The 15,874-nt window shown below is 42.3% G+C and overlaps 1 protein-coding gene across 1 annotated transcript; it reads left to right on the top strand.

The window, feature by feature from the left end:
• The first annotated feature begins 6,837 nt into the window (after nt 1-6,837).
• On the top strand, nt 6,838-15,497 carry LOC127912981 (cytochrome P450 2K1-like). The gene is made up of 3 exons (XM_052484180.1): nt 6,838-6,988; nt 10,448-10,774; nt 14,280-15,497. The coding sequence occupies exons 1-3, from the start codon at nt 6,838-6,840 to the stop codon at nt 14,465-14,467; spliced, it is 666 nt and encodes a 221-aa protein (XP_052340140.1). The 3' UTR covers nt 14,468-15,497.
• The last annotated feature ends 377 nt before the right edge of the window (nt 15,498-15,874 follow it).

Genomic DNA, 15,874 nt, shown 5'->3' with positions numbered 1-15,874 from the left:
CTGGAAACCACACATCCCGAGGCAGCATTTATTGTAGCTGGGGATATTAACAAGGCTAATCTGAAAACAAGGCTCCCTAAATTTGATCAGCATATCAAATGCGCGACCCGGGCTGGTAAAATCCTGGATCATTGTTACTCTAACTTCCGACGCATACAAAGCCCTCCCTCACCCTCCTTTCGGCAAATCTGACCACGACTCCATTTTGTTGCTCCCAGCCTATAGACAGAAACTAAAACAGGAAATGCCCGTGCTCAGGTCTGGTCCGACCAATCTGAATCCACGCTTTAAGATTGCTTCGATCACGTGGACTGGGATATGTTCTGGATAGCGTTGAACAACAACATTGATGTATACACTGATTCAGTGAGCTTGTTTATTAGCAAATGCATTGGTGATGTTGTACCCACGGTGAATATTAAAACCTTCCCCAACCCGAAACCGTGGATTGATGGCAGCATTCGCGCAAAACTGAAAGCGCGAACCACTGCTTTTAATCAGTGCAAGGCGACCAGAAACATGACCGAATACAAATAGTGTAGCTATTCCCTCCGCAAGGCAATCAAACAAACTAAGTGTCAGTATAGAGACAAAGTAGAGTCGCAATTCAATGGCTCAGATATGAGAGGTATGTGGCAGGGTCTCCAGTCAATCACGGACTACAAATAAAAAAACCCAGCCCTGACGCAGACCCCGATGTCTTGCTCCCAGACAAACTAAACAGCTTCTTTGCTCGCTTTGAGGAAAATACAGCGCCACCGACAAAACCTGTGGGCTCTCCTTCCCTGCAGCCAACGCAAGTAAAAAATGTAAACGTGTTAACCCTCGCAAGGCTGCCGGCCCAGATGGCATCCCTAGCTGCGTCCTCAGTACATGCTCAGACCAGCTGGCTGGTGTGTTTATGGACATATACAATCAATCTCTATCCCAGTCTGCTGTTCCCACATGCTTCAAGAAAATCACCATGGTTCCTGTTCCCAAGAAAGCTAAGGTGACTGATCTAAACGACTATCACCCCGTAGCACTCACTTCTGTCATCATGAAGTGCTTTGAGAGACTAGTCAAGGATAATATCACCTCCACCCTACCTGACACCCTAGACCCACTGCAGTTCGCTTACCGCCCCAATAAGTCCACTGATGACGCAATCGCATTCACAATCACACTGCACAATGCCCTAACCCATCTGGACAAGAGGAATACCAATGTAAGAATGATATTCATTGACGACAGCTCAGCATTTAACAGCATTTAACACTCGTCATTAAGCTGGTAGTACCCTGGGTCTCGACCACGCCCTGTGCAACTGGGCCCTGGACTTTCTGACGGGACGCCCCCAGGCCGTGAGGGTAGGAAACAACATCTCCAACCCACTGGTCTTCAACACTGGGGCCCTAAAAAGTTGCTTTCTCAGCCCTCTCCTGTACTCCCTGTTCACCCATGACTGCGTGGCAGGGTAGCTTATTGGTTAGAGTGTTGGACTAGTAAACGGAAGATTGTAAGTTCAAACCCCTGAGTTGACAAGGTACAAATCTGTCGTTCTGCACCTGAACAGGCAGTTCCCCGGGGGCAAACTACCTGCCCTCCAGGACACCTACACCACCTGATGTCACAGGAAGGCCAAAAAGATCATCATGGACAACAACCACCCGAGCCACCGCCTATTCACCCTGCTATCATCCAGAAGGCGAGGTCAGTACAGGTGCATCAAAGCTGGGACTGAAAGACTGAAAAACAGCTTCTATCTCAAGGCCATCAGACTGTTAAACAGCCACTAACATTGAGTGGCTGCTGCCAACATACTGACTAATCTCTAACCACTTTAATCATTATAATTTGTATGTAATAAATGTATCACTAGTCACTTTAAACAATGCAACCTTATATAATGTTTACATACCCTATATTACTCATCTAATATGTATATACTGTACTCTAAACCATCTCCTGCATCTTGCCTATGCTATTACTGCATGGTTGGAACTAGAAGCACGAGCATTTCGCTACACTCGCATTAACATCTGCTAACTGTGTGTATGTGACCATTAAAATTTGATTTGATGTGGTATGCACAACACAAATGTCATAGTCTTCAATTAGAGACACAAATCTCAATCGCAATCCACACTGCCCTTTCCTACCTGGACAAAAGCAACACCTACTGTATGTGAGAATGCTGTTCATTGACTTAAGCTCAGCGTTCAACACCATGGTGCCCACAAGGCTCATCATTAAGCTACGGACCCTGGGACTAAACACCTCCCAGCTGCCACGCTGATCCTCAACATGGGGGCCTCTCAGGGGTGCGTGCTCAGTCCCCTCCTGGACTTCCTGTTCACCCACGACTGCATGGCCAAGCACGACTCCAACACCGTCATTAAGTTTTCTGATGACACAACGGTGGTAGGCCTGATCACGATGAGACAGCCAGGTCAGAAACTTGGAAGTGTGGTGTCAGAACAACAACCTCTCCCTCAACTTAAGCAAGACAAAGGAGATGATTGCGGACTACAGGAAAAGTAAGGCCGATCACATCCCATTCACATCGAAGGGGCTGTAGTGGAGTGGATCGAGAGTTTCAAGTTCTTTGGTGTCCACATCACCAACAAACTATCATGGTCCAAACACACCAAGAAAGTTGTGAAGTATGCACGACAACGCCTTTTCCCCCTCAGGAGACTGAAAAGATGTGGCATGGGTCCTCAGATCCTCAAAAAGTTCTACAGCTGCACCATCGAGAGCATCCTGACCGGTTGCATCACTGCCTGGTATAGCAACTGTTCCGCATCCGACCGTAGTACATCACTTGGGCCAAGCTTCCTGCCATCCAGGACCTATATACTAGGTGGTGTCAGAGGAAGGCCCAAATAATTGTCAAAGACCACAGTCACCCAAGACATTGATTGTTCTCTCTAATACCACATTGTCACGAATCCCGCTTCCTGAGTCTATGTTTGCCTGTGTTTCTGTCCTGGAGTGTGTTTCCGGTGTCCTGGAACGCATCCCTGTCTGGTTGCCGGGCGAATTAGCTTGTTGGGAGATCGATGTTCACCCGCACCTGTATCCCATCAGTAATCTGCACACCTGTCCTGATCATCACCTCTCCCCTTCAAAAGCTCTGACCTGACATCCATTCCCTGCCGGATCGTTAGCCATGAACAGTATGTTGTGCCATAGTATCAGCCTCAAGTTGGATAGAATTTGTTTTGTTGTTTTATACGTATTGCTTGCCTTAAACTTACCTCCGTTTGTTCTGTCTTCAGTTACTCACCCGGATAGTTTACCCCATTCCCGCCTGGTCGTCGGAGGATTCCGCTACCCCATTGGATCCACCTATTTACTCCCATCAACTCACCACCGCTGCCCGCTACGCCACCTGGATATATCTACCCATTCACATTCACTTGTAAATAAATACTCACCTTCTTCCTACTCTCCTTGTCCTGGTCTGCTTCTGGGTCCAATTCTGGTAAACCATGACACACATGGCAAGTCTAGGTCCTAAAAGGCTCCTTAACAGCTTCTACCACCAAGCAATAAGACTGCTGAAGGATTAATCAAATTGACTATTTGCTTTGACCCCCCCCCCACATACACACCTTTGTTTTTACACCGCTGCAACTCACTGGTTATTATCTATGCATAGTCACTTACCTTACTCACCCCTACCTACATGTACAAATTACCTCGACTAACCGGTACCCCCGCACATTGACTCGGTACCGGTACCCCCTTTATATAGTCTAATTCTTCTTATTTTTGTTGTCTTACTTTAAGAAAAAAATTACTTTAGTTTATTTAGTCAATATTTTCATAAATCAATTTTCTTTAAACAGCATTGTTGGTTAAGGGCTTGTAAGAAAGCCTTTCATGTTAAGGTCTAAAAATGCAAACCTCTTGCATTCTATGCAAGTGACAAATAAAATTGGATTTGATTTGAAATCAAACAGCATACATATTTAGAACTTGATGGAGGTAATATATGCCATTTAGCAGATGCTTTTATCCAAAGTGATTTACAGCTCATTCACATATGTTATTCAAAAAACACTGTATCAATCTGCAATAACAATAAAAAAAAAATGCAAACTCTTATAACATATAACATCAAAAGGGAACCGTTATGGTCAACGATTCAGTATTGCCTTGGAAGATGACGTCTCGGGTGGTGGTGTGAGGGATGGACATGGGTACAATGATGGCAAGTCTATGGGTCTCATTAGATTAGATTAGATTCAACTTGACTCTCATTGAACAAGTACAGTACAACGAAATGTACTTAGCATCTGACCAGAAGTGCAAATAAAAGAGCACAACAAAATGTACAAGTGAAACAAGTAAGTACAATGTATGTTATTAAGTGGGTAAATGTGCATTGAAGGCAAATGGCAAGTACAAACGTCAAGTCTAAATGTACAATGAAGGCTAATTGAAATTACAAGGAGGCATGCAACTGAAATGTAGGGATAGCAGCAGTGAGGTTACATACATATGTATGTACATGTACAACTGAATAATGTCCTTACCAGACTTTGCAAAGCACTTTGCAAAGCACTTTACAAAGCAATGGATCACTGCATCAGTGTAGGGCAGGTTCTTCCTATCCTTTACCAAGGCCTGACGACCTCCTCCCTGCTCAACTCCTCTGGGAACCGGTCTGGAAAAAAGACAGGAAGTGCCAATGTTACTAGCGTAGCACCCCATATTATAAGCATATTCAACAGCGTTTAAGAAATATATTACCTTCAACAGTGTTATCTTGTGATCAAACTGTCAATGTTTTGTGATTATTGGTGTCGTAAAAATGTTAGCTAACGGGTTACCAATAATAAAATAATAATAATAATATATGCCATTTAGCAGACGCTTTTATCCAAAGCAACTTACAGTCATGTGTGCATACATTCTACGTATGGGTGGTCCCGGGAATCGAACCCACTACCCTGGCGTTACAAGCGCCATGCTCTACCAACTGAGCCACAGAAGGACCACAGTTAGCATGTTTGACATTTCAGTGGAAATATACTAGTATCAGCTTTTTCATAAGCGGTTTAACAAAAGAAATGCGTCCCATGTTGTAGGCATAGTTATTTGCCACCTTACTATTTTGTTCGAATGCAAGATAAATCCATTTAATTTTGTTCAAAAAACATACTCCAACCTCATGTCTGAAGTGTTTAGGATAGGATAAGTAATCCTTCTCACCCCCCTAAAAGATTTAGATGCACTATTGTAAAGTGGCTGTTCCACTGGATGTCATAAGGTGAATGCACCAATTTGTAAGTCGCTCTGGATAAGAGCGTCTGCTAAATGACTTAAATGTATAAATGTAAATGTACTAGATAGTTGACTAGTTGGCTAGCCTTTGGGTTAAAACCAAAATTACTTGCCTGAAATCGGTTAGCTATATTTCAGAGGTAAACAAGTATATGTGGTCTGTCGCGTAATATACACCATGTCCCACAAAATGTGCATGTATATTACTTTTTTGAAAACTCTCAAAACCAAATTTAACTTTCATAAATTGCAGTGAAAATCGGTGGTCAGCTAGCTAGAAGGGTGTCTTTAGTGACAAAACGTACCATTATTTTCCAGTCCATTTAAATGTTGAGCTCAAGGTGATTTAGTCCTCCAACCTCTAGAGAGTGTCCGAATTTAGGGAGTATCCGATGTTGGGGGAAAATGAGCAATAACCCAGAAAGCATAAGCTACAGCTAGCTAGCACTGCAGTGTATAAATTGTGGTAAGTAGTTGAATCAAAGAAAGCAAAAGACAATAGTTCAACATTTTAGAACAAATTAATTTCTTCCAAAACAAAGAAAAAAGAGAGAGATAGTGAGATTGTCTTTTTTTAAACTTTCAGTTTCACTTAGCTACTTACCGTAGCTAGCTAATGCAGCTAGCCAGTTTAGCCTACTCAGAAGGATGCTACGTTAGCTAGCTGGCTATGACTATCCAACACAACACTGAAACTCTTTAAAGTCAAGGAAAGCTTTTGGTTTTACAAATGTATTGCCATCGGGGCCCGCCGGTGTAAGTGCTACACTTACACGTTACTGCGTGATTGTAGCATGTTTACTAACACGTTCATTCTATTAGCTATTTTGACTATGACGTTACTTTAGCTAAAATAGTGACAACGATGTAGGCTGTGTGTAGCAGTTATGAAATGGTTTGGCTTGGAATTTTTTCTTCACTTGGTCACATACAGCTGATATGTTGTGCATTGACGTCCACAAGCGAAGACAACATTTGAGAGTAGGGGAGCACATAGATGCGATAAAGAATACAACGTGACTGCTATGAAAGTGAACTGTGTTTAGCATGATCCGGGGTGTATTCATTCCCCCGATTCTGTTCAAAAACGTTTCTTAAACAGAAGCAAACAGAATGAAACGGGGATAAACATACCTGAATTTGTCCAATAGAAACTCTGGTTTACAACTGTTGGACTAATGATTACACCCTAGATCAGAGTGTGCAAGGCAGTATTGAATGTGTCACTGTCTGTCCATGTGTCACTGTCTGTCACCTCAAAATTGTATCTCAACCTGTGTGCACCTACGTTGTAAACTTGAATTTAAGAAAGTCAGCCATCCTCCTCTTAAATGACACTGACCAGCACTGATAAAAATCCGCCCGAGACCTGTTACATAGTGACACAAAACACAGAGACACTTAAGGTGTTGTTAGCAGTAAACATTGACAAGAGGCCGACCTGTAACACAGGTCACTGAACAGATACCAGGGCAAAGACCATTCATATTAATGTTTCACCTCTGGGTTATAGTAACATTGGCACTTCCTGTCTTTTTTCCAGACAGGTTCCCAAATGAGATGAGCAGGGTCATAAGAAGTCATCAGGCCTTCGTAGAACACAGGAAGAACCTGCCCTGCACTGATGCAGTTATCCATGAGACCCAAAGACTGGCCAACATTGTACCCATGTCCATCCCTCACACCACCAGCCGAGACGTCATCTTCCAAGGCAATACTGAATCGTTGACCATAACGGTTCCCTTTTGATGTTATATGTTATAAAAGTTTGCATTTAAAAAAAAATGTTATTGCAGATTGATACAGTGTTTTTTGAATAACATATGTGAATGAGCTGTAAATCACTTTGGATAAAAGCATCTGCTAAATGGCATATATTACCTCCATCAAGTTCTAAATATGTATGCTGTTTGATTTCAAATCAAATCAAATTTGATTTGTCACTTGCATAGAATGCAAGAGGTTTGCATTTTTAGACCTTAACATGAACGGCTTTCTTACAAGCCCTTAACCAAGTCATTTTTTTCTTAAAGTAAGACAACAAAAATAAGAAGAATGAGACTATATAAAGGGGGTACCGGTACCGAGTCAATGTGCGGGGGTACCGGTTAGTCAAGGTAATTTGTACATGTAGGTAGGGGTGAGTAAGGTAAGTGACTACGCATAGATAATAACCAGTGAGTTGCAGCGGTGTAAAAACAAAGGTGTGTAAAAACAGCAGTCTTATTGGTGGTAGAAGCTGTTAAGGAGCCTTTTAGGACCTAGACTTGCCATGTGGTATTAGAGAGAACAGTCAATGACTTAGGTGACTGAAGTCTTTGACAATTTTTTGGGGCCTTCCTCTGACACCACCTAGTATATAGGCCCTGGATGGCAGGAAGCTTGGCCCAAGTGATGTACTACGGTCGGATGCGGAGCAGTTGCTATACCAGGCAGTGATGCAACCGGTCAGGATGCTCTCGATGGTGCAGCTGTAGAACTATTTGAGGATCTGAGGACCCATGCCACATCTTTTCAGTCTCCTGAGAGGGACAAGGCGTTGTCGTGCCCTCTTCACAACTTTCTTGGTGTGTTTGGACCATGATAGTTTGTTGGTGATGTGGACACCAAAGAACTTGAAACTCTCGATCCACTCCACTACAGCCCCTTCGATGTGAATGGGGTGTGATCAGCTTTACTTTTCCTGTAGTCCGCAATCATCTCCTTTGTCTTGCTTAAGTTGAGGGAGAGGTTGTTGTTCTGACACCACACTTCCAAGTTTCTGACCTGGCTGTCTCATCGTGATCAGGCCTACCACCGTTGTGTCATCAGAAAACTTAATGACGGTGTTGGAGTCGTGCTTGGCCATGCAGTCGTGGGTGAACAGGAAGTCCAGGAGGGGACTGAGCACGCACCCCTGAGAGGCCCCCGTGTTGAGGATCAGCGTGGCAGCTGGGAGGTGTTTAGTCCCAGGGTCCGTAGCTTAATGATGAGCCTTGTGGGCACCATGGTGTTGAACGCTGAGCTTAAGTCAATGAACAGCATTCTCACATACAGTAGGTGTTGCTTTTGTCCAGGTAGGAAAGGGCAGTGTGGATTGCGATTGAGATTTGTGTCTCTAATTGAAGACTATGACATTTGTGTTGTGCATACCACACCAAATCAAATTTTAATGGTCACATACACACAGTTAGCAGATGTTAATGCAAGTGTAGCGAAATGCTCATGCTTCTAGTTCCAACCATGCAGTAATATCTAACAAGTAATCTAACAATTTCACAACAACTACCTTATGCACAATATCAGTCTGTCCCTGATGTTTTTCCAGGAGAGAAGTGGCTTCTTTGCTGCCCTTCCGTGACACCAGAACATCCATTTTTGTCTCACTGTTTGTGTAGATTCATTCACACCTGCCTGCTACCATTCCTGAGCAAGCTCTGTACTGGGGGTGCCCCGATCTCGCAGCTGAATCAACTTTAGAACCAACCAGAAGGATGTAAAGGAGATGGTTAGTGGAATGATGGAGACTCCCAACCAGAAGGATGTAAAGGAGTTGGTTAGTGGAATGATGGAGACTCCCAACCAGAAGGATGTAAAGGAGTTGGTTAGTGGAATGATGGAGACTCCCAACCAGAAGGATGTAAAGGAGTTGTTTAGTGGAATGATGGAGACTCCCAACCAGAAGGATGTAAATGAGTTGGTTAGTGGAATGATGAAGACTCTCAACCTTCGCATGTATAGAGGCTTTGTTCCTTGTTCAAAAGCAGAAAGCAAAGGTATGACAAGGTATGAATTTCACCACTTATCAAACCTCATAGTCATTATCTCCAGCATCACAATAGTCTACTGATGAACTCGTGGATACCATTTTTATGTCTCTGTGTCACGTATGAAGGAAGTTCGAGGAAGTGTCGTGAGCCAATGCTAACTAGCATTAGCGCAATGACTGGAAGTCTATGGGTATCTATCGAGGCTTAACAGCTGCATGCTGTGCCAAGGTTAGGCCTCACTCATACAGGCCATTGCTGGACATAAATGAAGGTCAAAACTGTGGTAGCTACCTATCCAGGCGAAGCGGTAGGCAGTGCTCGTAAATGTGAAAGCTGCATAACGGAGGCCAAGAAAATAGGAATCTGCTCTTTAGTGCTTTCTAGACAGGATGCAAAACTCTGGAGTGGAGTTCGCCAAAATAAAACAGATTCCTATTTCCTCTGCCTCCACTAGGTGTCATTCACATGCAGATATTCGTAAGCAAATACCCATAGACTTCCAGTCATTGAGCTAACACTAGTTAGCATTGGCTTGCAAAACTACCTCTGACATGCGTCCCTACATGATTTCCTGAATTCACTGAGAGACCACTTAGAAGTTAAATCATAGCTACAAATCAATTTTTTACCCACTGATAGAACATAGGCTTTCACCAAATTGACAGGAGTTTCATGGTTTTTATTTCTGGGGGTGGATTATCCCTTTAGGTACTTATATGTTACCCATGAGTCTGTGTCTTTCAGGAATCAGGAAATATGGACACTCACTATCAAGAAAACAACCTGATATCTTCTGTAACCTACCTGTTTGCTGCTGGTACTGACACCACAAGGACAACCCTTCGATGGGGTCTGATGCTTATGGACAAGTATAACCATACATTGTAAGTTCACGTAGGGACCTTCATTTTACTTGACACCCAGTGTCATAACACATTAAGACATGATCATGACCTGCCATTATATGGTAATAACACTGTAATGACCCATATATTTACACCTGTTGTGACATATGCTGTGTTATTTTATGACTGGTTATCCCAAAATGACACTTTATATACATTATAGAAGGCTGAAATATAACAAAACCATTTTACATAAAAACACCGGATTTTCTGTGAATTAAAAAAAAAAGCATATTTATTATTTATGAAATCATGAAAAATATTTAAAACATTCCAACCATGAGGCCACTAGGTCATTTGACTGCAGGAAAGGTCTACACTGCATGAAAACTGATCAAGACCTGTACACATAGTGACACAAAACACAGAGACACTTAAGGTGTTGTTAGCAGTAAACATTGGCAAGAGGCCGACCTGAAACACAGGTCACTGAACAGATACCAGGGCAAAGACCATTCATATTAATGTTTCACCTCTGGGTTATAGTAACATTGGCACTTCCTGTCTTTTTTCCAGACAGGTTCCCAAATGAGATGAGCAGGGTCATAAGAAGTCATCAGGCCTTCGTAGAACACAGGAAGAACCTGCCCTGCACTGATGCAGTTATCCATGAGACCCAAAGACTGGCCAACATTGTACCCATGTCCATCCCTCACACCACCAGCCAAGACGTCACCTTCCAGGGATACTTCATCAAAAAGGGGACTGATGTGTTACCTCTGCTGACGTCTGTCCTGCGAGATGAGAGCGAATGGAAGAGCCCTCACACCTTTAACCCCGGCCACTTTCTGGATGAGGAAGGTCGATTCGTTAAGAAGGATGCCTTCATGCCCTTCTCTGCAGGTGAGTCCCACTGTGTGTTTTAACACTATCATTAACACTATCATTCTGACATCCTTCTATGGTGGTCAATTAACTAATTCTGACATCCTTCTATGGTGGTCAATTAACATCCTCCTTCTATGGTGGTCAATTAACTAATTCTGACATCCTTCTATTGTGGTCAATTAACTAATTCTGACATCCTTCTATGGTGGTCAATTAACTAATTCTGATATCCTTCTATGGTGGTCAATTAACTAATTCTGATATCCTTCTATGGTGGTCAATTAACTAATTCTGATATCCTTCTATGGTGGTCAATTAACTAATTGTGATATCCTTCTATGGTGGTCAATTAACTAATTCTGACATCCTTCTATGGTGGTCAATTAACTAATTCTGACATCCTTCTATGGTGGTCAATTAACTAATTCTGATATCCTTCTATGGTGGTCAATTAACTAATTCTGACATCCTTCTATGGTGGTCAATTAACTAATTCTGATATAATTCTATGGTGGTCAATTAACTAATTCTGATATAATTCTATGGTGGTCAATTAACTAATTCTGATATAATTCTATGGTGGTCAATTAACTAATTCTGATATAATTCTATGGTGGTCAATTAACTAATTCTGATATAATTCTATGGTGGTCAATTAACTAATTCTGATATAATTCTATGGTGGTCAATTAACTAATTCTGATATAATTCTACGGTGCTGAATTAACTAAGTCTGAGGTGCTGAGCACTCTGGAGCAGGTTTTCATCAAGGATCTCTATGTACGTTGCTCCATTCATCTTTTCCTCGATCCTGACTAATTACCCTGCCTCTCAAAAACATCCCCACAGCATGGCGCTGCTACCACCATGCTTCACTGTAGGGATGGTTTTGGCCAGGTGATGAGAGGTGTCTGTTTTCCTCCAGACGTGACACTTCACATTCAAGCCAAAGAGTTGTTGGTTTCATCAGACCAGAGAATCTTGTTTCTCATGGTCTGAGCGTCCTTTAGGTGCATTTTTGGCAAACTCCAAGCAGGCTGTCATGTGCCTTTTACCGAGGAGTGGCTTCCGTCTGGCCACTCTACCATAAAGACCGAATTGGTGGAGTGTTGCAGACATGGTTGTCCTTCTGGAACGTTCTCCCATCTTCACAGAGGTACTCTGGAGCTCTGCCAGAGTGACCATCAGTTCTTGGTCACCTCCCTGACAATTCCTTCAACCTCATGGCTTGGTTTTTGCTCTGACATGCACTGTCAACTGTGGAACCTCATATATACAAGTGTGTGCCTTTCCAAATTATGTCCAATTAATTGAATTTACCATAGGTGGACTCCAATCAAGTTGTAAAAACATCTCAAGGGTGAAACAGGATGCACCTGAGCTCAATTGCGAGTCTCATAGTAAAGTGTCTGATTACTTATGTAAATGAGGTATTCCTGTTCAGTTTTTTATACGTTTACAAAAAAATATATAAACCTGTTTTCACTTTGTCATTATGGGGTATTGTGTGTAGATTGAAGACATTGAGGAAATGTTTTTATTTAATCAATTTTAGAATAAGGATGTAATGTAACAAAAAATAATCGTATATCCACAACTCAACCTCTTATAGCTCACTTGCATAATGTGTGCAAACTCCTCTATCTGTATTCTCTCTCTAAATGTTGTCTGTCACTAGCAGCATCATATTAAAGTTATGAGTATCTGTAAATGTACTTGGCAAATAAAGGTGATTCTGATTTGAAGGACCTTTGTACAGAAAGTGTATGATTGCAGTTATGTAAGACAATTACGGTTTTACTCGCTGTAAACATTGGCAAATGTCCCACCTGAACCAAAGGTCTTTGAATTGAATCCAAGTGAATTAACAGATACAGACTGAAGATCATTCAGATTTTATAGTAACTTTATCTCTCCTCTTCCTTTTTATTCCAGACCGGGTCCAAGAGGAGATAAGCAGAGTCATAGGAAGTCGTCAGGTCTTGGTAGAGGACAGGAAGAACCTGCCCTACACTGATGCAGTGATCCATGAGACCCAAAGACTGGCCAACATTGTACCCATGTCCATCCCTCACACCACCAGCCAAGACATCACCTTCCAGGGATACTTCATCAAAAAGGGGACTGATGTGTTACCTCTGCTAACGTCTGTCCTGCGAGATGAGAGCGAATGGAAGAGCCCTCACACCTTTAACCCCGATCACTTTCTGGATGAGGAAGGTCGATTCGTTAAGAAGGATGCCTTCATGCCCTTCTCTGCAGGTGAGTCCCACTGTGTGTTTCCTTATTAACACTATCATTCTGACATCCTTCTATGGTGGTCAATTAACTAATTGTGATATCCTTCTATGGTGGTCAATTAACTAATTGTGATATCCTTCTATGGTGGTCAATTAACTAATTCTGATATCCTTCTATGGTGGTCAATTAACTAATTGTGATATCCTTCTATGGTGGTCAATTAACTCATTCTGATATCCTTCTATGGTGGTCAATTAACTCATTCTGATATCCTTCTATGGTGGTCAATTAACTCATTCTGATATCCTTCTATGAATTAACTAATTGTATATCCTTCTATGGTGGTCAATTAAGTAATTGTGATATCCTTCTATGGTGGTCAATGAACTTCTGATGGTGGTCAATTAACTCATTCTGATATCCTTCTATGGTGGTCAATTAACTAATTCTGATATCCTTCTATGATATCATTCTGATTCCTTCTATGGTGGTCAATTAACTTCTATGGTGGTCAATTAACTCTGGTGGTCAATATTGTGATATCCTTCTCTGGTGGTCAATTAACTAATTGTGATATCCTTCTATGGTGGTCAATTAACTCATTCTGATATCCTTCTATGGTGGTCAATTAACTCATTCTGATATCCTTCTATGGTGGTCAATTAACTCATTCTGATATCCTTCTATGGTGGTAAATTAACTAATTCTGATATAATTCTATGGTGCTGAATTAACTACATATGATGTCCTTCTATGTTGCTCAATTAACTAAATCTGATATCCTCATTGCTTTGGCTCAAAGAAAGTTGAGGGGATGGAAATGACATTGAAGCAATGTGGAAAAGACATTGAATTGATATCTTTGCCCAGTGGGAATATTGATATTTGTCAATTATAGGAACCTACAGTCACTCATCCATTGTCTCGGAGAGAGAGTCTGGCCAGGATGGAGCTCTTCCTTTTCTATTGTCCTCATGCTGTCTTCCTCATCTTCCTCTTCCAGGTCGTAGGGTGTGTCTAGGAGAGAGTCTGGCCAGGATGGAGCTCTTCCTTTTCTATGGTCCTCATGCTGTCTTCCTCATCTTCCTCTTCCAGGTCGTAGGGTGTGTCTAGGAGAGAGTCTGGCCAGGATGGAGCTCTTCCTTTTCTATGGTCCTCATGCTGTCTTCCTCATCTTCCTCTTCCAGGTCGTAGGGTGTGTCCAGGAGAGAGTCTGGCCAGGATGGAGCTCTTCCTTTTCTATTGTCCTCATGCTGTCTTCCTCATCTTCCTCTTCCAGGTCGTAGGGTGTGTCTAGGAGAGAGTCTGGCCAGGATGGAGCTCTTCCTTTTCTTCACCTCCCTCCTGCAGCACTTTTGTTTCTCTCCTCCTCCCGGGGTAAGAGAGGAGGATCTGGACCTCACACCATCCCTGGGGTTCACCCTCAGTCCTTCACCTCACCAGTTGTGTGCTGTGAGCAGGGTCTGAGATGAAAGTCTGGGTCCAGTGTATATTACACACTAAACTCTCAACTTTAGACAAACATACTGCAGGAATATGCTGAAAAACTATTTAGTCACTGCCCATGGACATGAATGATATGAATATATACCTGGATGCAGGGATCTGAGGTTTAAAGTTGATTGGACCAAAATGAACTGAAGCAGCTTTTGTAAACCATTCGGAGGGGTTCTGCTGTCCTATATGCTGACACCTTTATGATGTCTGAGGGGCATTTATTTAAAACCATCAATGTTGATCTAGAGACAAACACTCAAACAACCTTTTAGGGATACCCTAGGTGGGGTCCTCAGTAAAATGTCAATGTCCGCAGGAAGTGTACCCCACTGAGGTCCATAGAAGTCATATCCTTACCCACCACTCCAGGGAAAATATTTTTGGTTTGTAATTCAAGAATTCAAGAATACAGTCCTAAGAACAGTCACATTTGTAAAATTGTCATCTAAATGTATAAAAAGTGTAAACTCTAATCTAGTGCCCTCTATACTGCCAGTTGTACAGTCAACACTTGGCACTTTTTTACAGGACAACTGTATGACCTATAGCTCAGTGTTTTTCCACAGGTCCTTCTGACCAAAGAAACTCAGACATCTCAATTTTGTTTACCAATCTGGGGAAATTAAGCAAATGTTTAATATTCTTTTACTTTTTGTGCTGTCATTAATTTATTGAACGACAAATACTAAGTGCTAATTAAGGAAAGGTAGACACATTGGCACTTTTTGAAAGCTTTTCTAAAGATATGAAAATAGGTAACTATGTAGATGTATATGATTGTTTATGTATCAGTAGTGTCACTTGTCACTTCAATCAGGGACGGTCTGGGGTGGGGTGGCTGAAACAGTGTCAATCACATCCAAACATGGGAAACCAGGTGTTTGGTGTCGTTCCAGTTGTCCCATTCCGGTCATCACTATGAGCCACCCTACACTCATCATTCTCATGTGAGATATATGTTAGCAGTTTAAATACTTACACACCCGTGCAATGGGACAAGGAAATCTCTGCCTGCCAAACCCTCTGCTAACCCGGACAACGCTGGGACAATTGTGCTCCACCTCAAAGGTCTCCCAGTCACGGCCAGCTGTGACACAGCCTGGGATCGAACCTGGGTCTGTAGTGACGCCTCAAGGAATGCAATGCAGTGCCTTAGACCACTGCACCACTCAGGATGCCCCAACAAATTGATTTTAACAAACAATTGGTCCCCCCAAAAAATGCGTCCCTCTGTTGAATTTCAGAATCCCGATGTGGCCCTCGACCCATAACGTTTGCCCACCCCTGAGCTAGAGGTTATGTTAGAAGACAGTATTAGGTATGGAAGCTGAACCCCAGGGCTATGTCAGAGGGAACTTTTAATGGAAAAATAATAAC

This window comes from Oncorhynchus keta, chromosome 28 (genome assembly GCF_023373465.1).
Source record: "Oncorhynchus keta strain PuntledgeMale-10-30-2019 chromosome 28, Oket_V2, whole genome shotgun sequence".
Classification (NCBI taxonomy): Eukaryota; Metazoa; Chordata; class Actinopteri; order Salmoniformes; family Salmonidae; genus Oncorhynchus; species Oncorhynchus keta.
This window is presented reverse-complemented; position numbering and strand designations above follow the sequence as displayed.